This window comes from Acanthochromis polyacanthus, chromosome 19 (assembly GCF_021347895.1).
Source record: "Acanthochromis polyacanthus isolate Apoly-LR-REF ecotype Palm Island chromosome 19, KAUST_Apoly_ChrSc, whole genome shotgun sequence".
Lineage (NCBI taxonomy): Eukaryota > Metazoa > Chordata > Actinopteri > Pomacentridae > Acanthochromis > Acanthochromis polyacanthus.
Window position 1 is genome coordinate 9465368 of NC_067131.1, and position 26819 is coordinate 9492186.

At 41.0% G+C, this 26819-nt stretch overlaps 3 protein-coding genes across 4 annotated transcripts in view; 1 reads left to right on the forward strand and 2 right to left on the reverse strand.

Moving 5' to 3' along the window:
- The first annotated feature begins 51 nt into the window (after positions 1-51).
- Positions 52-5062, forward strand: LOC110949598 (C1q-related factor-like). Its single transcript, XM_022191758.2, has 2 exons — positions 52-1035; positions 3907-5062. The coding sequence occupies exons 1-2, from the start codon at positions 388-390 to the stop codon at positions 4084-4086; spliced, it is 828 nt and encodes a 275-aa protein (XP_022047450.1). The 5' UTR covers positions 52-387; the 3' UTR covers positions 4087-5062.
- Positions 5063-16819: 11757 nt separating this feature from the next.
- The window catches only part of LOC127530213 (dephospho-CoA kinase domain-containing protein-like), a 147466-nt gene continuing 137466 nt past the window's right edge, over positions 16820-26819 (reverse strand). The window contains exons 1-5 of one of the 2 annotated variants that reach the window (XM_022191757.2): positions 22154-22478; positions 20218-20329; positions 18697-18900; positions 18211-18298; positions 16820-17942 (exon numbers count right to left, since the gene is read on the reverse strand). In XM_022191757.2, coding sequence (XP_022047449.1) covers positions 17657-17942; positions 18211-18298; positions 18697-18900; positions 20218-20329 — 690 coding nt within the window. In that variant the 5' untranslated portion in view covers positions 22154-22478 and the 3' untranslated portion in view covers positions 16820-17656. Of the gene's footprint in view, positions 17943-18210; positions 18299-18696; positions 18901-20217; positions 20330-22153; positions 22479-26819 lie in introns of those variants that run through there. The other variant, XM_051939915.1, reaches the window with a different exon arrangement.
- LOC127531172 (tRNA pseudouridine(38/39) synthase-like) lies at positions 22575-26575 on the reverse strand. The gene is given in 7 exon segments (XM_051939912.1): positions 22575-23479; positions 24902-25074; positions 25197-25306; positions 25509-25692; positions 25769-26046; positions 26157-26179; positions 26182-26575. Coding segments are annotated over 7 exon segments (1428 nt in total). The 3' UTR covers positions 22575-23213.

The following is a 26819-nucleotide window of genomic DNA, read 5'->3' on the forward strand; positions in this document are numbered from 1 at the left end:
AGCGAGTGCATGTTGCTCACTCTCTCCTCCCCTTGCTTCTTTCCTTTTTTCTTTCCTCTCGAGCTGTCTTTCTCTCTCCCTCCTCCTCTCCTCCCCTCTCTCTCCTCACTCTCTCAATCTCTCTCTCCTTTTGATCACTTTGGTCCCTTTGCTCCACTCCCTCTCTCTTTACTCCTACACAGCTCTGTCACTCACTCACACACTCATACCAGCTCTCCCTGGGCACCATCTCCACCATCGGAGATCCTCATCGAGTCTGCGTTTTGCCAGGTGGACGCACTCCCCACAGTCACCATTTCCACCCCGGAGAGTTCCACGCTGGCAGCGCAGCCCCTTCCCCGGCTGAGCATCGGGCGGAAGACCCTGGTGGCAGCTGCTGTGGGGGTCATGCTGGTCCTCGTCCTGGTGGTCCTCATCCCTGTGCTGGTCAGCTCCGTTGGCACAGGCGGCTCGGATGACAGCGGGAGCCACTTTGAGATGCTGGGCACCTGCCGCATGGTTTGTGACCCCTTCCCCAGCACCGGCACCACGGGGGCAGGTGTGCACGCCGGCACCGATACAGCAACTACAGGCCTGCAGGTGGACAACGACTCAGATCTGAGTGATCACAGCATCGGCCCGCCGCTGCCCACCTACAGCGCTCACGGTCCACAAGGCAAGCCAGGACGTCCCGGAAAGCCTGGACCCCCGGGACCACCTGGAGAGCCCGGCCCACCGGGACCTAAGGGACCACCTGGAGACGGTGTGGACATCGTACGGACGGGGATTCTAGGTTTAGGGGGCAAAGGGGCAGTCAGCACAACCACTTACAACACCACTCCTCGGGTGGCGTTTTACGCAGGACTACGAAACCCTCAAGAAGGTTACGACATACTACGATTTGATGACGTGGTGACTAATATTGGTGGTAACTATGAGGGCGCGACGGGCAAGTTCACCTGTAAGATCCCTGGCACCTACTTTTTCATCTACAATGTGCTGATGAGGGGAGGAGATGGAACCAGCATGTGGGCTGATCTGATAAAAAATGGTCTGGTGGGTAACACTTTTATTACACATTTAATTCCTTATGTTTAATGATCTAATGTTGAATCTAAGAAATGGTAAAAGTGCAGATGAGAATGATCCGTTTATTTATTATGAATCCAGAATCACACACTGGGATGAACACACATCAAAATGCTCAGGCAACAGTGTAACCAGTGTACTGGCAGTATAAATTGAGTAGTCATGCATTCATGTGAATCGTGATTTTAGCGCTGACCTGGTCTGGTGCTATAGTTCAGTATAATGACAATGCACAGTGGCACGCTGCCAGATTGTGTATCTGTGCATATTACACATCCAGTGATGTACACGTAGAAGTGAGTGGAAGGAGTGCAGCGCTATCTTCACTCTGCACACATCAAAACACAGCCTGGGGTAGTGGCTAGTTCAAAGCTGGTGCCCTTTGAAATACAACAAACTTCATGGAACCGTGATGTGCTCGTATGTGTTATCAGACTGCCTGTCAGGCCGAAGCGTTTCAATATCAAATTGTGATATTTGCTATATTCATGGATAATTTTGTAATGTCTTTAAGGCCCCGGGTGATGACACTGATCAAACACCATGTAAATCTGAGCTTCAACACTTTTCTGAAAACATCTCAGACAGGCTGCAACAGGCTGCACAGAGTGGACACAATAACAGAAACACCGGCGTATTATAATGAAATCCAGCACTGCAAATATATCTGTGAAACGAACAGAAATCAGTTTTTGTGAATATTGTTTTCTTCTCACAAGGACAACATATGGCGTGCACAGGATACACCACACTAAACATATTTTGCTGCCATATTGGATTCATCACATTGAAAGGCGTTTAACTAATTTTATCCCTAAGGAACTGAATGCCTCCACTGTAAACCAAGACAACAAAATCACATCCAAAAAGGGCTAGGTCCACACAAACAGACACTTTAGGTTTCACAAATGTAGCTACTATGATAGATAGGTATTAATTTTTTTTTTTTTTTTTTTTTTTGTCAAGATTGATTGTGTGTATGTTTGTGGAGTATATATGCACAGATTCTAAAGACTAGCAATGCAATAAAAAGAAAGCACCACCCTTTTTAAAGCATACTTTTCACTCCTCCTCATAGAAAGTAGACTTATCCACTTAAATTTTGTTTGAAAATTAAATATAACCCGATTTAAAGTCCTCAAAACCAGCTTACGTCCAACTGACTACAATGCTATTGCTTTGTAAAGTCTACTGTAAGAAACCGCATCCAGCATTTCTACTCTCCTTAGACAGGACTGCCACCGATCTAAAAGGGAAGTCATGTGCATTTTATAGATACAGAAACAACCTTAATCCAGTGTCTTACGCAGCTCTGAACAGCTAGGCATCATCTGAAGCATCGTAAAAGACAATTTACAAAACAAAATGTTCCACAAATCTAAATTAAGAGATATTTACAATCATCTATCTATCTATACCTATCTATCTAATAATTCGGGTCCATGCTAACAACTAAAATGCACTTACCTACATAAACCAAACACAAATACGGTGTCTATGTGTGACATTACAACAAATTAGGATCGAAACTGCCGTGTAAACTTGTATTTAAGCACAACAACTACAAAACCTAGTATAACTGTTGAACAAATCAGCTTCAATATGATAAAGAATGTTTAGTTTCACAAAAACGAACAGAAAATAGGTAAAATAGACAGAAATTAATGCTGCAAAGAAAGACATGATTGCTCACTGAACTGTAGCTCGACAGGCCTTTTCATTGTTGTTAGAAGAATAACAGCAGCAACTGCAACTATTACAATATAATTATTATGTTGTATTTATTTAGTAAAAGGGGCACTCTAGGTAAGGAGGGAAAAGTGATGTCAGGACACTTTAGCCACTTTTAGCCACTTTACTAAGTAGGATACTAAACTACTGTGAATTAAATTGTCAGGTAGTGTTTATATGTCAGTGATGGACGTTAGAGCAGAGGGTGAAAGCAGGGAGGGTTTCGTCTGCATCGCTTTCGTGTCTCAAATATCCATCATCATGCTGTCATCTGTCGCTTAACCTTTCCTCTCAGACACTGCAACCTCTTGACTTTTGTACTGCATTGGCACAAATGACAACTCTTCATTCTTATTTATGCGCAGCTTAATACTTGTCGCCAAAATCTGGTTGAAGCAAGGATTAGGTTTTACGTGTGGCGCGATTAAGTTGGAGCATGACAGCCAACCTGGCAACCCAGAACATCGCACATTAGCTCCAAGCTTAGAAGGGATATGCCCTCCAGTAGCAAACTCTACACGCAAAAAGGAACTTTCACTCCGTATACAGAAGTGCAAAGAGATTTGGGTGTGATGCTGCACATCCAACACCCTCCATAATTACCCCGTGTTGACACAATGACACTTATATTCGGGGAAACATGACATTTTCAGCACTCCACCCAGAGAAAGGTGGATGTAAGAGTAGAAAACACGAGGCAAAGGGATAATGTGCTCTCCCATCTTTCCTCAGAGGCAGACTGACTCAAGGCTGACCCTTTCCACTGAGTCATGAGAGAAAAACAAGATATTCACCACAGGGAACACACTTACACAAACTCCCAAATTCAGTCCGCACTTCCTTGTTATTCTTGTGTGAAAACAAGATGCTTCCGAGCCACATTTATATTCCAAATAAGAGTGGCAACATTATTTTTTTTCAATATCATCAGGTCTAACACCCCAGGGGCCTCGTTAAAGATCATGTATGATCATAAGTGCATTCATTTTTCTGATATTTATTGGTTAAGTAAAGCATTATAACAACTCTTCATTGTAAATCTTTTCTTCAGAGTCCATATTTCTTACCCTCCTCTCTCCTCGGCTGCGTGTTCGTGTCATATTCCAGGTCAGGGCCAGCGCCATCGCCCAGGACCAGGACCAGAGTTATGACTACGCCAGCAACAGTGTCATACTTCATTTGGATGCAGGCGATGAGGTTTTCATAAAATTGGATGGGGGCAAAGCTCACGGAGGCAACAGCAACAAATACAGCACCTTCTCAGGGTTCATCCTCTATGCTGACTGAAGACTGGACAGGACATGGGCTCAGAGGTGAAGAGGTCTCTTCCAGCAGACGTTCACTTTCTGACTTTCACTTGGCTCTTGCAGTGAGGTTTAAGTTGCCCACAGCCACTGATCCACAGTCATATTGCTCCACCGAAGTTTAAGATCTACACATTACGGTGACTCAGACTGTGGGTTTGTGGTTATCGGTAACTGTCTGCCTCCTCATCCATACATTCCACTGTATGCAGGGTGCCTATGCTGCTATTCTGATGGACACACGCAACGTAACAGTGTCACTCACTGCCATGTGTCATGCTGCAACGCAGTCACAATTCTGACAGTGCAAAAGCCTCACCATCGTTTTTTTGAGCTGTCATTTCTAATTTAAGTCCGGAAATCCCGACTGCAGTGTTTGTAAATGTGCTGTTGAGATTTATGTTGAGGATGTTTTTTTTCTCATGCTGTTCGTATGATGTTGTGCATCAGTGACTGAGGAATTATATTTTGTCGCAAGAAATGCTAATTTGTCGAGGACTGGATGCCAAAATGAGATTATGATGTCTGAATGGCAGATGGTGTCACAAAATGTAATGTGTCTCAGTTTGGAAATTCATGTCATATCAGCTCATTATATTTGGCTTATTGTTCGTGTATAAACTGTAAATTTGATATTGAATCTTGATGTCAGAACACAGTCAGAGTGGTGTCAGAACTACACACACTGTACATCCTATTGTGTGTCCATTAAGATAATATAATTGCTGATAGGTAGTTGTATAATTCCATCATGTAATGGTTAATGTGTGCATTTGTAAAGATTTATTTATTTAATTCATGCATGCAACACCTGTTGAAATGTTGTGTGTGTTTCCACAAATGATAAAAAGTGATTTTAAACAAAGTTTAAAAAGCTACTTGTGGGCTTAGGGAGCATTTATTGCTGTTGCTTTTACTTTTAATGTCCATGATTTTTCATTAAAAACTCTTTTTCTGCATTTCCTCACATATTATGTGGTTAATGTCACTCACCTCATCTATTTCTTGATCAGCTGTTCTCTCATTTTCCAGCAAAACCGGCCTTTAGTCATTCAAATGTTACACACAAGAGAGCGATGCAGCCAGCGCAGCGAGAGGCAATCAGCGCAGACATGATCACTGAGGGAAAACGAGAGGATTCACAGCTGTGTTAAATGTCAAATGAAGCGGGAGATGATTGTGCTTCACAATCAAAGGAGAGACATGTTTTTTCCCCTAATGGGTGTGGAGATGCTAAGATATCGAAGGAGAAAAGTCAGGCGATGGGTGTTAGAACATATCATGACAGAGCTTGGATCAGTGCCGCAAAGTAATCCAGGGCAAATAGGCTCTGCTGTGACTGCGACAAGTGTCAGAGACAAGAAAATAGCCTCCAGGCCTAAACTGCAGAAACCAATCGGTTTTTTCTCTTGTTTTCTCAGTGGTCACTTTGATATTATCAAAATCTTTGAACACAATTCACCTTTGACTTGGGCCACAAGATTGTCGTATTTAGTTTGGAACATAAAAGTTAAGAGTTCAAGAGTAAAAGTTATGAAGACACAAATATGGAAAACATGGCCAAATACACTTTCAGCTATTTATTATTGCAGCTAATACAAGTGAATGTAGTGTAACCTTTTGCCACATAAGCACAATTATATGCTGTATTTTGTTGTGAGCTGTAAATTGGTAGGATATTATACATTTGAATTAAATGATACAAAGAGGTTAGGTTGCCACGCTTAGCTTCCTGTTGTCCGTTTAGCCGCAGCATCCTGTAAAAACCAGGAAGCCCTCCAGCCCTAAACGTAAGCTTGTCTTAAGACAGCGGAATTCCTCCAGACACAATCAAGGCTGAGGGTCCGTGCATAAGCAGAGGTCACCCGAGCCACAGGGCAGTGGAGCACTAGCACAGGCTGTTTCCTCCTCGCGGGGTGTATGAGCACATCCTCAAATTAGAGACTTCATGTCACGACGTCAAAGACAAACGCCCCTGGTCTGCGAGAAACAGCTTTCACTGCTGAAACCATCGGGACTGAACGTGGCCTGAGAGCCTGTAACATCTGTACATGTCCTGTAGTCTTAAGACACACAAATGCACTGAGAAGATTCTTACATAAAAGACATCATGAACATTAAACCAGAGCTCCAACAGTAATAAAACATATGCTTTCTTTTCCAGAGCACAAAGTCATTCAGTGATGGTACCATGTTGGCAGATAACACTCATTATTGCATCGTATTGCACAGATGCCATCCAACTGTCCCTTTCTGAGGCATTTATTGAGGTCAGAGTAACACTGGCAACAGCGGTAAGCTTCTAAATCATCTATGGAAACCTCTGTGTAAAACGTGGAGAAATTCTCTTGGCAGGCTCCATCTTCGCCTCGTCCTGCAAAACCGGGTGATCCTCGCTCAAGCTTTTGTGCTTGTGTAAGCACCACAAGCCCATCCGCAGGGGTGTTTTCTTTTGACGGTGACTTCAGCTGAACATGCCACCCAACAGGACACGCCGGAGCCGGTGTCTGAATTTGTGATGAAACAGCATCTGGACAGTAACATCTGAACCTTTGACTCACATTTCATCTCATGTCCTTCTCGGCTTTAAGCAGGTCCAGGGTTTAAAGATAAGTATTCCCCTGAGAAGTGCTGTAAGCTGCTTTTTGTTGACGTAAGCTCCGTCTCTTGGGCTTGGCTGTGGGGATATTTTGTGATTTTTTTTTTTTACTGTACCTCCTTTCATCATGTATAAGTAGAGGGATTTGAAAGATTATGTCTACTGCAGACTTGTTTTAATTTAGGTAATCTCTCGTGTATGCAACTGAAGGAAATTTTGATTCATTCACTCCCACCCACTCCCTATCAGTGAACGGAGATGGCTTCAGCCTGACATTTGCAGGGGCCAGTTGGTGAGGCGTGAGGCTTATCAGGCCACTGCAGAGTGCGCGTGCATGTGTGTGGCATGTGTGTGAGCGTTTGGGTCAGTGTGCCTGTACGTCCCTGCATGTGTCTTTAGTCTCTTCAAGACAGGAGAACGTAGGCTCGGAGAGAGCGCCTCCTCTGAAATGTCTAAAGTGACGTTAATGAGCCCTTGGTGCTGTTATCTTGAGCATCCCTACTTAACTCACCGGGGAAGATCCAAATTAGAGATAGATGCTTTAACTGTCGAGCTAAATTGTCCTTCATGCCCGTGTACACTTCCTCCCACAAAATGTACAACCACCTGCCCACACTTACATCCATAAATGGTTTCTGTTGCTTCGGCAAGCACATAAGAAGATTCTTAGATTTGTTTTCCTTGAGTTTTTACACAGTGACTGTAAAAATCTCAATTTCACTGCACAGATATGCCCTTTTTAATCCCTCCTGTTGACATGGTGCAAATGCTAAGCACATTCATGCAAAAAATAACAAGATTGAGACTCAGCTAGCAAGCTACAGACTGAGTGAGGCAGCACCATGGATATGTTAAAGGTCATATATCGTGCCTCTTTTCAGCAAATTAATGAAAGTGTCACACGTTTCCAGAATGTGTCTTTTAACATGGTTGACTTCACCATGACTGCATAACCCCCGGTTTTAGCCGTGCTCTAAACAGGCTGTTTTACTGTTATCATATTTAAATACAGTCAAAGTGCTGCTGTCCGTGTCCCTTTCAGGAAGAAGACTCTCTCTGCATCTGTGATTGAACAATTGACCACACAGCAGTCAACACAGACTTGAAGGATTTTCTATTATTTCTAACTTTATCTCTAAGCGATCGCTTTGCATGAAGACATCCACAAATTCACGGAACAGCCATTGTCTTTACATCATGTCTACAGTGTGTTTGTTAGACAATGTTGTGGTTATAAAATCAGTACTTTAGCAGTGTGAAATCACATCTTGAAAAGAGCTACAAAGTGACTGGTGGTCACTTTGTAGCCAACATGTAGTCTCAATGAGCTGCATTTCAGTCACTGTTTTACTATATATCCCATACATATTTATGCCACTGACTGACAAATGAATATATATAAATGAGAATAACTGTATTGGGAAATTGGCTATATAAAGTATAAGTGAGCGCAAAAAGCGGGAGGGTTAACGCACCCAGTAATAGTTTATTGGCTTCAAATCAGTTTTAAAGTTTCCACCATCTCTGATTGCCCCTCAGCACGACAATCAAAGCTAACGGTAACATTAACCCTCATTAAATGACCAATGTGCTGATACCAGGGACTTGTCTGTTATTGTGATGACATTGCAATTAATATTAAAAGTAATCCAGTGGATCTTCAGTTTCTAAGATGCTACAGTTGCATGAAGATGCTCACTTTTACAGCCAGCAGCAGAGTTTGAATGTTAGCAGAAGAAGCTCTAGAGAGTAAATTAAACCTGGTGCCGCTCATTCTAAATGGCTTACATTGCAAGCAGCAGTAAGGTGGCAGGTTTATGCAAAATTGTTAGTAGATGACTATTGTTTCAATAGCTGGTACGTAGCTGTTCAGTAACATTCTTAGTGACTTGCAAAGCTAGGAGTCTGAATGTTTTCATATATTTACAGCTTTTATTTTACATCTACATGAATATAACCTCAAAACACACTGAAAATGGATTTTCACCACATGGGAACCTTAAGACATCTAAATAAGGCATTGTTAGTTGCAGTATTGGAACAAAAGAAAATTCCCTGCAGCACAAAAAGTATTTTCACCACAGACCAAAAAAGACATCAGTATACCCACTGGGATCCAACCACCAACAAACAAATTTGCTTTTTCATCTCTCTTTCTTATCCAATCTATCATAGAGTTCTAGAGATATCTCAGTCTGGCAGACAAAGGAGCAAACAGACTTTTAGCAGGTCAACATTAACCTTCAATATCCATAGAGTTATACCGCCAGGATGGCTAAAAAATTATTGTCTGCTCAACACTGCCTGACTGCCAATACATGCTGACATTGAACAGAACCCTGCCAGCTGCTCTGCCATTCTCCTCGGACCTGTTATCTCAAGGGTCCCCACAAGCCTGCATATATCACCCTGGATTCTAAAAATAAAGAGTAAGTGTTACATATACACTAGCCGATCTCCTCCCTCAGGCTACAATCTGAAATACAGCATACTTATTGCATTTTTTTTGTACATAACATCAAGTTTGCAAACATGGCAGAATCAGACTCGTCAGAATTATTTTTTTAATGCAGACTTGCAATTCCAGTTGTCATAATGTTTATGTACCACTGTATAAGGCAGATTGCATTTCCCCCTTTAGTCAATGCCACATGAAGTCCTGCTCTGTCTGCTAGCATTTGAAGAAACAACATGGGAACCTGGTAAAAAATAAGTCCTCAAAATCCCAGTGCATTTAAAAAAAACCCAGTTGATTACAAGGAAGTAGAAGCTGGTGACTGATCTTTGTAAGACTTTATATTTAGCCTGTATTGTGAACAGGACAATGCAATCAGCTTCTGCTGTTTTTCCCATCACTTTTCTCAGAGATAGGGCAGAACGACAGGCAAAGCCAGAAGGAAGACAAGTATTCAGGATAAGCTCCTCAAATCTGCTGTGTGCTTTTCAGGTTGTTTTTGTGTGTGTGTGTGTGTGTGTGTGTGTGTGTGTGTGTGTGTGTGTGTGTGTGTGTGTGTGTGTGTGTGTGTGTGTGTGTGTGTGTGTGTGTGTGTGTGTGTGTGTGTGTGTTCTTTTTTACAGTGATCAATTATTCTGCTAATGATTGAAAGCTGATTGGCTATGATTTAACACAGTTACAAAACTGCCATAACATGCATACTGACTGTGATCCTGAATATCTTTGTAAATATGAACAAAAGTAGGCAAAAATATATTTGTAATTCCATGTTTTCAGTCCTTGTCCATGTGCGTCTTGTTCTGACCTAATCAAACCGTCCTGGTCCTCAAACATCTGACGCCGATCTTGCTAATCTAGGTGACATCCGAGCCAGTTTAATGTAGTTAAAGCTCTCCCTGTCTCATGTTCTGAGGTAGGTCAAAGCCTGGAGACCCTTACGGAAAACATGACATGACCAGGATTAGAAATGTCCCTGCTGTTGAAAGGATGATGACACTACCAGTGCTCCATTTCAGTAGCACTGTGTTATTGCAAGATGTGACAGGACCATGCCCAAGTGGCTGGGATAATGAACAGGAAAGGAAAGTAAGACTAAGAGGGTCAGAACATCCCTACTGGACACATCACCAAAAGAGGTGGACAGAAGAGCTCAGATCTTGTGGGACTTGAAGTTCCAAACTGACAAGCAGCTGCTGGTCAATCAACCTGACACGGAGGTGGTTGACAAGAGCCAGAGGAGGGAAATTGTGACAGATGTGACAATCCCAGCTGACAGAAACACCAGGGAGAAGGAGCAGGAGAAGATCAAGAAGCAACTAAAGGAAAAAGACAGCAACGCTCTTATGGTTTTCTTAAAAGGAACAGGTGAGACGCTATCCAAATCCATAGGTAATTTAGGCAACCTGTGCTCCATGAAGTGACTGCCATGTTGGTGCTCTTCTACAGAGTAAAGGAAATCTCATGTAACAAATAGGCCTATATTGTTTACAAGTAAAGGATTTTTATAGCACAGAACAGTGGTCAGCTTTTATTTAGGGTCACAATATAGCCAGAATAAACAATGAACAATTTGGACGTTAGGGCATGCTATTCTATTTTTCTATGTCATCATCATCATGGATCATGCATGCATAAAATTAAGCTGCTACTGATGTATGGTTCATGAATGACTGTAATCAACCCCATATTCAATCGTTTTCACAAAAACTTGAAAAAATTAACTTTCTTGAAAGCAACGACTACAAAACAAAACAGACGAATAAACCTAACTTGAAAACAGGTATAACAGGAATAATGATGAAAAAAAATCAAATCTATTTCCTTATAAATGTATGTGTGGTTTCTGACCATAAAAGTGAAAAAAGTGAGCCCCCCTAAAGCCATTGTTGTAGTTCGCACGCTGATGTATATTCATAGTAAGTGGCATGAGGGGTGAGTACATAATGCAGGACGGAGGGCAGACATACAAGCACAAAATCATCATCTTGCATTACGGAAGATCTGCATGTATGCACATGTTAGCCCTTGTCCTTGCACTTGTGGGGAGAACATGACAACATGCAATGCTTCCAATATTTTCGTCCCCCATCAACGTGCTTGATCTAGGGACTGTCCAGTGTGTCAGTGACTCAATACCAATGGCCTTGTTCCCTCATGGCCCTGACCGAGCCAGGCTAACACGCAGGGACAGGTTGAGTCATATGGCTGGAGACGCTCCGCTGGCGTGTTGCCTGTCTCTTCACCTCACCGCAGCCTCGTGGATGCAGCCTGACAACGGGCTCTGCAAGCGCTGCGAGTGCCCCTTTTCTCAGTATGACACTGGATGCCAGAGTTCAAGAACACTACAGTCGTTACAGTTTCTCAGGCCTGTTTATTCTACCCGTTGGTGTCGAGCCGCATTTGTGGCCCCTTGGCCTACAGGGGAGAGTGGGAACAGCAGTGGCTTTGTGGGTATTTTGTCATTGCTTGTGTTGTCAACTTATGCTTTTTCAAAATCAATCATCAGCCTCACAAATTCTACTTCTATATTTTGAATGGATGCAAAAAAAAAAGTAAAAAATCTGCACGCCTTGACCTAAAGTCTTTGTTATCCAAAATAGCCCCTCTAACACTTCAAAAGCTTAAAGCTTATGCAAGGTAATTACATTTTTCTCCCTGTGTTCATCTTTCTTTAACCTTGGGTGTTGCTTCAGGGACTTCTTTTCCAGTAAGACCCTGTCAATCCTGAAAAATTAAACCTGTGTGCTCCTCGAAAATACAGAAGACAGTAATAATGATTGTGATTGTACTTTTAAAAGTGTGCAACATTTATAGTTTTAAATCTGTAAAAACAACAAGATCACTGTCATATTTGAGGAGTTGTGTACTTAGACTATCCAAATTTGTTTCCTACAGAGTTCAGAAGTAATTTTATTCAATGTAATGGTGCATTCCATTTTGATCACTTTTCATTATGTTCTAACTGCAAGATCCACTCCAGGGGGTAAAACAAGTTTTCCAATAATCGAAAAGTTGGTAGCTGTACATTTCGAAAGTTCGTATAACACACTAAGAGCTTTAAATATTATGTAAGATAATCTTTTTTTTCTGTGCACATTTTTCATTGATCTTGGGCGTCGCTACTGGAAAAGAATAACCTGGCAATAGCCAGATAAATAATTGTGTAGTACTTGATAGTACTCCACAATATCAATCTGGGACCGCTCCATGTAAATCCCTTCGGAGGAAAGAGGCACAGATTGGACAATGCAACAGTATGTCCCGCCTCTGACAGGTTTGTTTTTAGCCAATGGCGGGATCTTCACAACGAGCAGAGCCAATTGGTAGATTAAACTCTTACCAAAACCCCTAGGTAAAAAAAGCACAAACATCTTTACCATCCAGAAATGCGCAAAGAGCCTCTTGTTGTTCTTCCTTCAAAGAAGCGATACGAGATTCGGCTAAAACTGACTTAATAGCAGCATCTACACAATCGTTGTCCTCCGTTGCCATGTTTGTTTTGATCTACTGGCGCTTGGTGTCGTCTAGGTGCTGTTGTCTTCACACCCGGATGTCCCGCCCCACACACGAATACTGCTGCGTGATTGGCCCGTGCCAACTTGGCTCTGTCCGAACAGTGAAAGCGGGAGCGGTACAAGATGCTTTCTTGAGAGATTTGTGAACTCACAAATATCGCGAGAAATCAACTTGCTGGCAAGGTTAGGAAAAGAATATTTTCCATTCAAGTCAACCCTGAGTGATAAAACCTAAGTGTTCCTAGGTTCTACATGAACACAGCAACAATAACTGTGATTGTAGTGTTAAAGGTGTGTAACATTTATGAATGAAAATCTGAAATCTGAAAATGAAAATTTTTTCATTTTTTTAGTATGTCTGTTGATTAATTCTGTGTTTTTTTTATTACCGTTGCTATTTTAAAAACTTAATTCACGTATTAATTTCTCCATTTATTTCAAATTTTTTGTCTATTCTATTTTTATTGCTTCGTTTTTAATTATTGTCTTATTGTGCATTCATGAATTTTGATTTATTTTTTTAATCTTTCATTTATGACCTCACTTACTATTATTGTTTTTTTTTTTGCTTTTATCAATTTTGACAGCCTCTGGTGTTTCCTCATTACATTGATTTATGACAACGTTTTCTCAGTTCCTTAGTGCCTGTTTTTTTGAGTCCACCATTTAAAGCATTTATGAGGTAAAGGGGGATAGGATGGGGGGTTGTTGTTTTTATTGCCTTTTTATCGACTTTTTATTCCTTCGGTTATGTGAGGCATTTGTATGAGAAGTGCTCTACAAATAAAGTTTGATTAATTCATTTTATAATTCATTAAAATAGTGCAATTATTATCGTCCAGGATGATACATACTTTGATATAAAAAATAGCCGCCTGAGTAAACAATCCACGCAGTCAAATGCAAAAGTTATTGAAACTTTGTCAACACTTTCAATTATCCAGAGTTGTGTTTGGTGCCAAGCTATTTATGTTGTTTGCCTTTGCCCGAGCTGTTTTACCTTCCCTGACGGCAGTAGGCGGGCCGAATGATGAAAAACCACTCAGACAGGAGATTCCAAAATGTCGACACACTATGGTGCCATCGGCCAACTCTCTGAACATGATGGTGAGATTATAGAAGTCTTTACCCCCCGCCATGAGAAAATTATTTGCTCTGCTCCTGGAAGGGACTCAAAATGCACAATAAAAGCAGCAGGTTGTGCCTGCATCCATGCACTTTCTACAAAGTGAATCAGGGCAACTTTAAGCCTTTCCCCTCGTAGCATGACACCTTCAGAATTAAACCCAATTTATATTCAGACTGAGACTTCACCACCCTTCTCTCCCTGGAGCGTTCACACTTTCTGGTACAGATATAGTCTTCCTTCCACGCTTTGTGTCCGGTCTCTACGTCTAAGAAAGAGACTGAGAAAAGGCACACTTGGAAATCTCTGCTGAACAGCTGGCTACCCGGTAAAGCATGTCACCCCCCGGATCACAAAGGAGTCAAGCTTTAAAAAGAAAAAAAATCATCCTAAGAATAGAAGCAGGTTCCTCGCCATGTCTCTGGCTGCCGGACAACCCCAGATTGATTATGTTACAATGTCATTTTGTGAATTATGAGGTCGATCGCATGTACAATTTTGCAAATCTGTGTATTACATATGTATCCAAACGTGTGGCCGTGAAGCTGCTAGCTGCCCCCGCCCGAGTCACTTTGCATTAATTCTGCACCGGCTTGATAAAAACAAGGAGTAGACCAGTAAGGGCTTCAGATGGAGCCAAGTGAGCCACACAGGCTAGTGGGAGCTCAGTGCCAGGATGATGTCACCACACCTGCCTGTGGGCCTGAATTTTCATGCCGAAGCTCTAATATGAGCAAGAGCAAGGACATCACAACTGTCCATTAAGTTCATTATTTTTTCTCCTGAAGACCTGTCAGCAGCATGCTTTCCTGTAGGATTCGGTGAATGTCACTCTCTTGAGCAAATAATATTTATTTCAGCATTATTAGTGTGATTAATGCTCATTACTAGAGGGCCAACTATTTCACAATCCAATGTATTTTTCAGCAAAAACCTTTAGATGCCTGCATCTTCACAGCTGCAAGGATTTGATTCTTTTCTTCTTCATGTGTGACTGTAAACAGAAATTCTTGGTGTTTTGGGCTGTTGGATGGAGGGGGGAAACAATTCATTTGATGCTCAGTAGGTAGTAATAATCTGTATTTTGCACTAAATTGTGGCACTCCACTGATTTTACACATGATTACTTCCCACAAGGAGTCCTACTCAGCCTGTGGAAACGATTGTATATTATCATTCGTGGCTCGGAAGGGAATTCTCTAAAAGCCCGAGGAAACTACCCCGATTGTGTCACAAGTATGTCATCAGGGTTTACCCCGGGTTTGGCTTAAGATGTTTAACAGAAACAAGTCCGGGGTGTGGGGTTAAGAAGATGCAGCCATCAAAAAAAAAAAAAGAAGATGCAGCCATTTACCATATGGGAAGGGTTGCAAAGAGTAGTGTTTCTTGCTCAGGAAGGTGCCAAACTGAATAAAATGACCCAGAAATATCAAACCGGTGGCCATGATATGAGCTGGTCGAATTCTCTACATGCTAAGTAAAGATGCTTCCTTGTGAGTCTCCTTTAGCAGGATACAGTGGCGTATCCTTCACAAAAAGGAAGAAGATAAAGTTGAACTACAGTTTCTCGCAGCACCAACATTCACGGGGACAACTGAGTTGTACAGTTGTTGAACTTTTCCTAAGTTCTCAGTGAATTTTCCTTCATATCTTTCCTTCACATTGTAATGTCTTACAATGAGATCAGGGGAAAATGTTTAGGAAAAGACAGAGAATGCACTTTTTCTTGGATATTCAAACTCAAACAAGATCGAACAAACACAGTACTACTGAGCTGCACTATGAGGAATTTAGTAGTATCTGTTTGGCTCCTACTAATGACTAAAATTCAGGATTTATCGACTTCTCTTCTTTCAATTGTGATCACTCTAATATATCTATATCCCCCATATTATAGGTAAAGTCTGCTATTATAAACCAATGCAATTTCTGTCAAATTCAGCAAATATATCTTCACTGTTTGCTGTCTGTCTGTGTGGGTCAAAATATAACTGTCGGACTTTTTGTAACATAGTTGACATGTTTGCTGTTTTCAGGCCTAAAATCAACATGGCCGCCTACAATCAAACACCACAAGGCATTTTAAGAGAAAGATTCTTCTAAAATATTATATACACATTTGAGTTAAATTGAAAGTTATTTGTAAAGATATTGTACGAAACCTGTTGACATGCCATAAATCCACACTGGACTCACACACTACTTTATATTAAATACTTCAGAAAGCCTTGGAGTCTTGCCAGTCTTTTCTTCAGGAGGAAATGACATCATGTGGAGCAGGTCATGTGATCTGGAATATATATTTAATATATATTAAATGTCAAATCATTCAAAATGGTTTCACTTCTCAATAAATATATTATGATTATTCTATAAACTAAACAGTAGATTTGCACTCTTCCGTTGTACACTGTGAATATCAACAGTACTTCTTTAGAATCAGAGTCCAACTTCAATGAACGTTGAACGCTAAATCACATTTTAACAGAACCGCCTGTTTCTTCACCAGTTTTTGGACTAGTATTTTGACAAAAATCCAACAAAGCTGTTTAAATTTCACCATCAACATGAATTAAAACAAAAATATCTGACAAAACCTAAAAGAATGAAATAGCAATGTTTAATTTTTTACATTTTTTTGTATTTCATCTTCTCCTTCTCCCTAATCTAGTTTCTATGAAAATGAAAACGTTGTTCATTTCAGCTTTCAGCTTAACTTCTGGACACAAAATGGTTCCTACTTTACTGTGAAGTCCAGTCCCAGTTTAGAAGTGCTGGAGGCTACGAGCTTCAGCATCACACAGCATAACAATTGACTTCTAAAGCCAGTGTGATGTCTCAAAACAATGTTGTTCATGAAACTAGATTTAGAGTGAGCACAGAGGAACTTCACCAGACGAATGTGAAAACAGCCTTCTAGTGTTGCAACTATACCCGCCATCGTTCTGCACAGAAAAACATCCAAAACGAGCAAAAATGTGGCAAAAAACAATGAAAAAATGATGCATTTGATACTTTAAAACAAGTGTCGGGTCATTTTATTTAGTTAGCCGTAAGGTTACAAATGCTATGTTTTAGTTACAAGTGTGCAAAGAGAAAAAAAAAATCACAGACTTTGTATTTACAGAGGACAGCGTCAAGTGTAAGAAAATACAGTGATAAATATGAAATCTGTTAGTTCCTACTGTTCCCATTAAAAACAGATTGTCAAATACATTCTATCATGTCTTCATTTCACATATTCTGTAAGTGTCAGATCACTCCGACTCAATCAAATTCATGACTGGGGTTAGCACTTACATTTTGCACTAAAAATGAAGTGAGAATTTGTTTAAAATAAATAAAATCATTATCACCCTTTCCACTTGTTCATGTGCTCCCTCTAATGTTCGTATTTAGAATCTGTACGATTAGCTAAAGCATTTAAATAGGTCATAAAAGGTGTACCAAAATAAAATCTCTTCAATGTCGGTCCTGACTTTTTGTTTTATTCATGTTAGTTATGTGTGGTTAAAGATGGAGTCGCCATCTTAGAACGGAGCAAACATGGGTAATCTTGTACAGCAACTGAGCCTCTGTTGTGTCACCTTCATATTTTTGTGTTTCTGAGTAAAAACCGAGAGAAATTGCACATAGAAACCCTCCTCACACTCATCACTGAGAGTTTTATCAATAATGTAGGTCTGTGCCAGCTGTCAACAGTGCACCGCTGTAGTAGTGGTAGGTGCTGTGAAGCTAATTTCACAGTAAATTGCATCGGTACCTCCGACCTGCCTCGGCCTGATTCTATTCACGCCCCTCGTATTTGACCCCATCTTCCACTAAACCCTCTTCTTCCCCTTGTTCTCCTTCCGTCTGTTAGGACAGCAGTATCTTGGCTGCATAGAGCAGAATCCCACCCAGACCGGCAGTGGCAGCGATAGCAATGACCCTGACTAAGAGAAAGTCCATGGAGTCCTCCAGCTTTGTGTGGAGCCGCAGGACCTGCCGGTGGGTGTCCTCCCGGCTGCCCGAGTTCTCAATAACATGATTGGCCAGGCCGCGCTTTTCATTGAGAGGCATTTGGGCTGCCACACGCTGCTCGGCCTGCTCCTGGGTCAGGCCGTCCCTCTGCATCAGGCGCAATAGCTGAGTGGCAGGGTCACTGAAAAGGAACAGACAATGGGAGTTTATTTTAGGGTGCAGCCTGTGCCTTGTTAAAAAATCCAAAGGCAGTGAGTCACGCTAACAAGCCGCATAGAGAGCCAGAGAGAGGTCACCTATAACTCACAGAACTGGGCTTAATGGCCAGTTTCTGTCAAAAAAAACAACAACCTGGAAATATTTAATGATTTCACATATGAAAACTGCAAACAAACAGTCCAAAAGTGAAACTTTAAAGCGGTGCAGGAAGCGGTGGATGGCGGTCTTACCAGTAAACTACTACAGTGTGGTTCAGGAACTGAGTTAGACGTCTGGTTTCAAATAGAAGGGGCACATCCAGCACCACGTAGCGGTAACCTGAGGAGGCGGAAGACGGAGGGAAACTGATTTAATTAGTGTCAACACATTTGCACTCTAACACTGCAAAAATATCACAAGCATAACTAAATTAATTAGTCAAGAACAGACAAGTGGTGTATGAGAAGGTAATATTAAGGCACTTCAGATATGTCGAGCTGCAAGAGAATCAGTCCGCTGAGAGTGACTCATGCTATTTCATGATGATAATCTTCAGAACATTTTCAGATATCTCTGGTATTTGGCTCGCAGAGAGCAATTTGTAAAGCGAGAAACAGCCTCAAATCCGTTGTCTCTTGCTCAGCCTCCACTGTGAAACAACCTTGGCTCAATTTCAATAAATGATCCTCCTCTTCCTCGTTAACCTAGCGGCACGCCAAACCCGATTCCTCCCTCACCTCTGAGAAAGTAGAACAGGATCTCTTTGAGCATTGCTTTATGAATCTCTGGGTGAGTGATGGAGTTCAGCAGCTTCCTGTTCTCCTCATTGGCAAAGATGATTTGGCCCAGCTTCTGCCTGTCGATCTCGCCGTTCTCAAGCAGGATTTCTGGCCCAAAGTGGTAGACGATGCGGGAATAGGCAGGCGTGTGCTGCTCCACGACTGATACCAAGAAAAGACAGCAACATTTGCGAGTTTCCATTTATTACTCTTACATTTGCCAAATAATAGGTCTAATTAAAAAACATGGCTTCTTAAATTACTGATTTATTGCCAACAGAGTGATAAACAAGCCCAAATATATTAAAAATGGGACACCAACTTATGAGACACAGAGGAGGAAGTAAAGAAGACGATACTGGAAACATTTCTCTAACACCTGAGTGACTCATTACCTGAGCGCAATTAAATCATTTCCCCAATGCCTCCTATTTTCTCCTGCATGCAGCTGTGCACTCGTCACCTAGTTCTGTGACCTTTTTATCTTCAGCACATAACTAAAACATCATCCCCGCAGTCAGCAGAGACATCCTTCATGATTCATACACTCTAAGCGTTTGTCTTAATGAACCGACTTTATCTGAGAGACTGTCGCCTGAAGAGGACTTCGACTGGATGACCTGTATTTTGCATCGAATTTGTATTCCCTCTGTTAATACAAGGGATAGGTCATGTTACTTTGAAATGTAGTCTGAATGCAAATTACATGGCAGTTGATATGATTGGTAACGAAATCCACTGGATTACAAGAAAAACATGATCTAATCTCAATAATGATGGACGTTCTACTTAAAAATGGATGCAGACACTTAATTTCAAGTTTCACAAATATTTCACAAATAGTTTTGCCTTCAAGGGCCAAACAATAAAGCTGAGATTAGTTGAGTTAATAAGATCAATATTTTCGTTTCAGTTTCCCTCCTGTATGCCGTAGAAAGATCTCATGCTGGGGGAGCTAATCGTGGATCTTCTAGCTGCAAGGCGACAGTGCAAACCCCCGATCCACTGTGCAGCCCTCAACTCTAATCAGCTTTATATCAAAAATTAAGGAAAAAAAGCTGCCACAAACTGTAGGTGTACTGTATGTCTTTAAGAACATGCAGGATGTTATTTTTTTGTGTAAGTTTTTGTTGCTAGTTAGGCTAGATGGAGAACTTTGAAGCCTACAACTTACTCAAGAGCTTAATCTTCTGTTATTAATGTAAGTAAAAAATAAATCTATCATTATTAAAAAAATAAACGTTAGTTTTATTAGCAGATATTGTGGTAATAAAAATTGTTTATTGATTGTAAAATATATTAAATAAAGAAGTAATCCAACTGTAGTTATAGATAATGTAATGATCATCCAATTGCCTACAATTTCAAATGTCATTCAGGGGCTATTCTTTGTCGTCTGATTACGTCATGCTAATTACCTGTAATCCATCACTGCTCAGCCTTTGTAAGCAGTTTGCAGGGGAGAGAGATATCACCTACCTTTCCTGGCCACAACATCAGCATCAATAATAGGACAGCCGAGCTCCCGCAGCATTGAAGACACTGTGCTTTTCCCTGAGGCGATCCCTCCTGTCAGCCCCACCAGGTACATCTTAAAGCAGAGACACACAAAGGACACATCAAGGCAATGTCAGTAACAGGGACGTTATTCACCAACGGACTCTGATCACAAACTCCCAACAACATCCAACCGAAGTGACGATAAAGTGTATCTGTGATGCTCTGCTGTGAGTACAAATGCATTTTAGAGGTGGGAGTAAATACTGACAGATTTCCTGGGCTGATGAAGTTGCTGTGACAGTGTTTGTGGACATCTGTTCCAGCTGAGCAGCTGTTAACAGCAGCTGGACTAACATTAGCTACACTGAACAAGTCACTCCATCATCGAGATCAGGTATGAGGATTATTTTGATAGAAAATCCACTGCCAAGGGACGAACAATATTACAGGTTATTTACTGCAGCTTCTTCATGTCGATGTTATACTTTAATTTCATGTGTAATATTAGTTACTACCACAGAATCATTGACAGAACTACTGATTCATTTTTCTATTTTAGCTTACTTTTGTTCATTTTCAGTAATTTATTGTACATATATTCGTCTCGTTTCCCACTGCTTTTATTATTATTATGTCATGTAATTTTCTGAACAATATCTTGTGCAAGAGTTTAGTTGTGTTTATCTTACTGTCTTTATTGTTTTGGCTCCTATGCGGCCAAGCATTGAATGTCAATTGTAAATCAGTTTTTTTTTTTAAATATGTAGTTTAGAATTTAAGTAACATAGCATTTACTCTATCGGTTATTAAACCTTCTAATAAAATTTGGATAATTTAAAGCAAGCATCAAGTGCCAGTGGTTAAAAATAGTTGTATCAGTGTACAGAAAAAAAACTCCACTAGATTTCATTCATTTCAACAATTTATCAACTATTATTTGTCCACTTGGCTGACTATTGTTTAAGAGAACTGATTACCAAGTACATCTGCAGTCAGTCAAGTAATAATACTGTTAGTACCATCATTTTTGATGAGATGAAATAGAAATTAACTAAAATTCTAACAGTGGCAGAAAGTCAAAAATTAACTGACTTGATGGAAGCTGGACTGGTGTGTAAAAAATTACATAAGAAAATATGTATTCTATAAATACCTCAACTATGAACTACACAGCAGCAAATGCATGCTTACAAACAGGACATAGGTAACTTTCAGCCATATTTTTATATACATCAACACACAGTTGTTTCAATTAATGTATTCAGGGAATTACTGTAATCCTAAAATCATAATTTAGCATAAACTTTAATGATCCCTGACTGAGAAAAATTGACATTACAGCAGCTTGCTAGATACAAATAAAGCACTGTAAAAATCAAGACAAGAAAAACAAAAAATATCAAAACAACATATTTGGATATGGCATAAAGGATAATACATCCAAATTATAGGAAACACACATTGTAGAACTGTACTAAAAGTTCTAAAGATTATAAATAGCAAAGTTATGGTGATAAACCCCAGTGTTACATTACGTTTCCATACTTTAAGAGCTATAGTAAGACTAAAACGAAAGTAATAAAGCATTGAATGTTTCAAATATTTTCAAATAGCTTGTACATTGTTTGGTTCGTGGCTGAAATGCTGAATGTCAAGGGGTTTAACAACACGCCCCCTGCTGTGGAAGCTGTGATCTACACTCCAAATATGTACCAGGTGTGTCACTGGTGAAGTGAAACTGGTTTGGAAAGTGAGCTGTGGAGTCACTCTTAACGTAACGAGCCAAGTTCAATCCTGACTTATCAGCCTTATAAACCCTGAGTCATGTCAATAGTGACTAAAGTGGCTGCTTGTTTGCAAAACTCGAGCTATTTTGTCACTGCTATCAAATAGACATGTGTCGTGTTTGTTTTACCTTGTAAACTTCAGACTCCTTAAATCGAGAGAATGTGCAGCGCAGAGCCACAGAGCTGGAGGCAGGTGCAGTAAACAACCAGGGATGCTAACAGGCTAACGTTAGCATAAAACTTGATCAAGTCAAAACCGCCGCGAACGCGCAGTTAGACGACGAAGCCGCCATTTTCACCGCGTACAACTAAATATGCAGACGAGCAAACAGGTTTAAAAGAAACGGACTATTTTTATTTTATTACCGTCCGTAACTCTGACTTGTACTCAACTGGCTACTAACAACCTAGCTTGTTAGCTTGACAAGCGCCACCTCGAAAACCTTCCGACCGCTCCTTGAGTGTTGACGCTATTTCCGACCGGCTAATGCCCAGTTCCCATTCAGCTCCAGTTACTGCAATTGTGTTGTAAAGAAACACAAACCAGCCTTCTCAGGAACGTGTTTATTTGAAAACAAAGCAAATATATGCATGAATAAAGATGTCAATGCACTTTTCTTTTTCTTTTCTTTTCTTTTTTTTTTTAAACAAAATAAACAGATGAATCGGTGAGCTGTCTCCTGAGATAAACATGTAAAATAAAGTTTTTACATGAAATAAAATCACTACAAAATTAAGGCTTTGCCCATATGGTTACTTTCCATCTTAAAACGAAAAAAAAAATCTGTGCACAAATGATGTAAAATTGACAACAAACACTATTAACTGAAAAAAAACAGAGACTTTTGCATGCTGGAGAAATGGTGAAGCAATGACAAGTTAAGTTGTAGACCTGTAATTACTACTGTTAACCAAACCTACTAATACATATATGCCATTGTTGTCATTTCAGGTCCACTCATGACACAAAGAGACACATATGAATTCTCTGTTTTACACGTCCACATTCTCATAAAATGGAGTTTTAAAAATCTACACTCTAGACTGTGTTTGAAAAACATCTTTGTTTGACTGTTATTATGTAAATTAGACACCCAAAACACACAGGAAAATGTTGGTTTTGCAAAATGTCCATATTAGTGTAGACGAGGCCTAAATCTGTTAAGTCCATTGTCCAGTGTAAAAATATTAATCTTCTGCTTTGTGACCCGTACTTTGTTTTTGGGTCTCTGAAGAAACAGGCGGACTGGAAGAATTGTGGGAATGTTTGGACCGTTTTCCTCGATGCACCGTTTCACCTCCGTTCTCTCCTTCCTCTCGCTCCAGTCTTCCTCTTTTCACAAAATGGTTGATCCTGGACTCCAGGCTCTCGCAGCACGGACGCTCCAGCAGCGGACGGTAGTTTCTCTGTCTGCTGCCTTCGACTAGCAAGCAGTGATTCGAGGAAACGGCTCCTGTGGATGTAAAACAACGACGCAATTTATATGCAACCAAATACATCTTTTTCCCAGGAGAGACTTTGACTTGATTTTTAGCAGGAAAAGCACGGATGGCTCAGTTCCATTTAGTAACTTTGGCAGTAAGATTGAACAAGACAAAGACCAAGGAACCAACTCGCCTAAAGGGAATGCAGCCATTTTAATGTTAATCAGTTAACCCGGTGCTTTTTCTGCTATTACAAGGCAAAATGTCTACAAGAAAAAGTCTGTGATGTTTCCCATGATATTTAAATCCAAGCAAAAATATTTCCTAAATCAGAAAGGCAGGGATCTTTTAAGATTCTTGACTTTGATTGTGTTAAGTAGCAAAGTCTTTCATGCATGGAAATAAACAGTTGACACTTATTTTGGAAGCAGTACAGTGGGGCTACAAAATACCAGACTAGAGTTCTGTCATTATACCACCTAAAAATGATCTAAACTTGGATAGAACATCATGATGTGTACCAGCAAGTTTCAGCCTTGTTTTTTTAGTCATCTGTCTCAAATGTTCGTTAGTCTAATTTCCTTCATTTTACTGGTATACCTGTTTCCATTATCGGATGACTCAAAGCTCAATGTTGCGGTTTCTTGGAACAATGGGTTTTACAGACAGGTGACAGAGTAAGATCCAGTGTTTAGGATTTAGAGGATATACTGGTGGAAATGGAATACAGCAATCATGATTATGTTTTCATTAGTGTCTCATTAGCTGAAAATAAGACTTGTGGTTTGGAGTCAACCTGCCATGTTGTCGGACAAAGCAGACATTGGATCTAGAGGCCGTTCATATTCGTTGTGTTTTAAACAGCCACACTGATATGAAGCCACGTATTCGTACTATACAGAGTGCCAACTGGGCACGCGAATGGTATGAGACTGTACAGCCAGTGTTTCGTCAATTACTAAGAAATTCATGTTGGAAAAGGTTGGAAAAAAGGCAAAGCTTATGGAATGTACAGTGCAGAGATGGACTGGTCGAAAAGCATTTTCCTGTTTGATGAACAATGTGTTTTTCTTTTTCTTGCATTTTCCTGGCATGGTTTGGATCTACCTCTCCCTTTAGAGGCAAAGATAACTGCCAATCACTACAAAGTCAGTAAACATTTTTATATCATGATGAAACATTTCTATCTTAATGAACTGAGCACCTATGAGAGATTTTGGACCGAGATATAAGACAGCACTATCCATATCAAAAGACCAAATGATGAGTAACTTTTAGGTAAACGGTGTTCATTCCATAGAGCTCCACAAACTTGGAAAATCAATATCAGGCCTCTGTGACGTTGTTCTGGCAGCATGTGGTGGCCCAACACTTTATAAGACATGTCATGAAGGTTTTTCCTCTAATTTGTCACTTCTCTGTTCATTCATTCATCTCCTTCAGCTTCTCACCTCTGAGTTCTAGTCCCTGGATCATCCCATGCAGGACATGGGCCTTGACTGCGTTCTGAGTCCAGTGTTGTTGCAGCGCAGACAGGACATGTGTCACTTCTTCCGTCTCCTGTGTCCAGTTCAGACCTTCAAAGTGGCAGTCGTACAGCACCAGAGGATAGTCTACTGCCATACTGGAAGCCAGGTGACACATAGAAGTCAGATCTGAACTGTAGTTTAATTGTTGTTACTGTTATTGCTGTAGTTTTCACAGGAGATTTTTTTAATTTATAGTTTTGAAAAATGTGAAAATCACCTGTACTGGGGCTTCCTGGGGTTGTTCTCTACATCCAGGAGCTGATTAATTATCTCTGGGGCCTCCAGCTTCTGCCCTATCAAGAGAAGTACCGCCATCATGCAGCGTACCTGCAGCAAAACATGAGAGGAAAGATGCTGCAAATGTCACTGATCCAAAAAAATTGAAGAGATTATTAGACAAGAGGTTGTATCTGAACCGTGACTACCGAAACCAGTCAATTTTGCAATCACTGATAAAGTCCAATTTATATGGAGGCAAAGCTTTGAAATTTTGCTTATTTGTGAAGCCTGAATATATGTCTCTTGGTACCTGGTGGTAGAGAAAGGCTAATCCTTTGATCTCAAATATAAAAAGGTCATGTTGGTCCGTGCTGGAGGCGTGCTGAGGCTGCACAGGCTTCACTGTGGCTGACAAGATGGTCCTCTCAAACTGCAGGACCCCGTTGCCCACATCCATCTTGCACAGGTTGCGAAAGTCATGAGTTCCCTCGTATCTGTTGGGTGCAAAAAGGGCCTCAAGTCAGAGCTGTTACTTCAAAGGGCGGCATTGCTTTTTAGGATTTCACCCACCTTTTTGCAGCTTCTACCATCAGCGCTACGTCCAAAGATCCTCGGGGGAAATAGTAGCGGTACGTGCGGGACTGACAGTCAAAGCGAGCACTGAAGCCCTCTGCTACCGGTGCCCAGTCCAGAACCCTGATGTCCTGCGGGAGGACTCTGTTCAGCATCTTCACATACGGGAGCTCAGAGGCAGCAGCTTTTGATTTGATGGCAGCATTGACATTTTCAGGGAGGGTGATGCCAAGTCCTCCGCAAAACTGTGTGGAGCGCAAGTCGATGGTTATGACCTGTGGAGGAGAGATGGACATTTTGGAGCAAACTCCTGCATGATTTTGGTAAAACTCCTAATTAATGGATTGCAACTGATGAAGGTGAAGTTTCATCTCAGTGAACTCACTTGGGAAAAAGCACTGACTCCTTGTCAGTGCGTCCACAGCGGTGGTAATTGGAGCTCTGTCGGTCCTGGATCAGCCGAGTCTTTAGCAGAGCTTCAAAGAGTCTTGCCTCCACAGTGTTGTCTGTGTTCTCCTGAACCGCGAACCCCTGGTAGGCCCAACCCAGATAAGCCAGCTGCAGGGCCACATGCCGGCGGGGGTGAGCAGAGAAGTCAAAGGGACGATCTTTGCCTGCTTTTTTTCTGTCCTTTCTACGGCTGCTGGTGCTCCCATCAGACGTGCAGTGTGTGTTTTCATTAAGAGACGAGTTGGACATCATTTCCATTTCATCTCCAGCTGCACTGCTGCCCTTCAGCTGGGACCTGAGCTTCTCCAGCTCTGCCTCCAGCTCCTTTACTCGCTGGATTAAAGCATCTGCCATGTTGCTGGATATAAAGTATACAAAAAAGACCAATTAATAGTTTGGCAAATCAGTAACTCTGCTTACTCTATTAAATATACAACTACTTAGCTACAAGTGCAGTTCCTCTTTCTTGACATTAGGTCATAGTAAGTTAGTTTCTGGTTTTTATTTAATTCACCAGGTCAGCTAGCTGGAGTTTGACATGAGTGAACCGTTAATGTATATTTATCAGCTAAATGCTATATCTAGCCTGTTAGCTCGA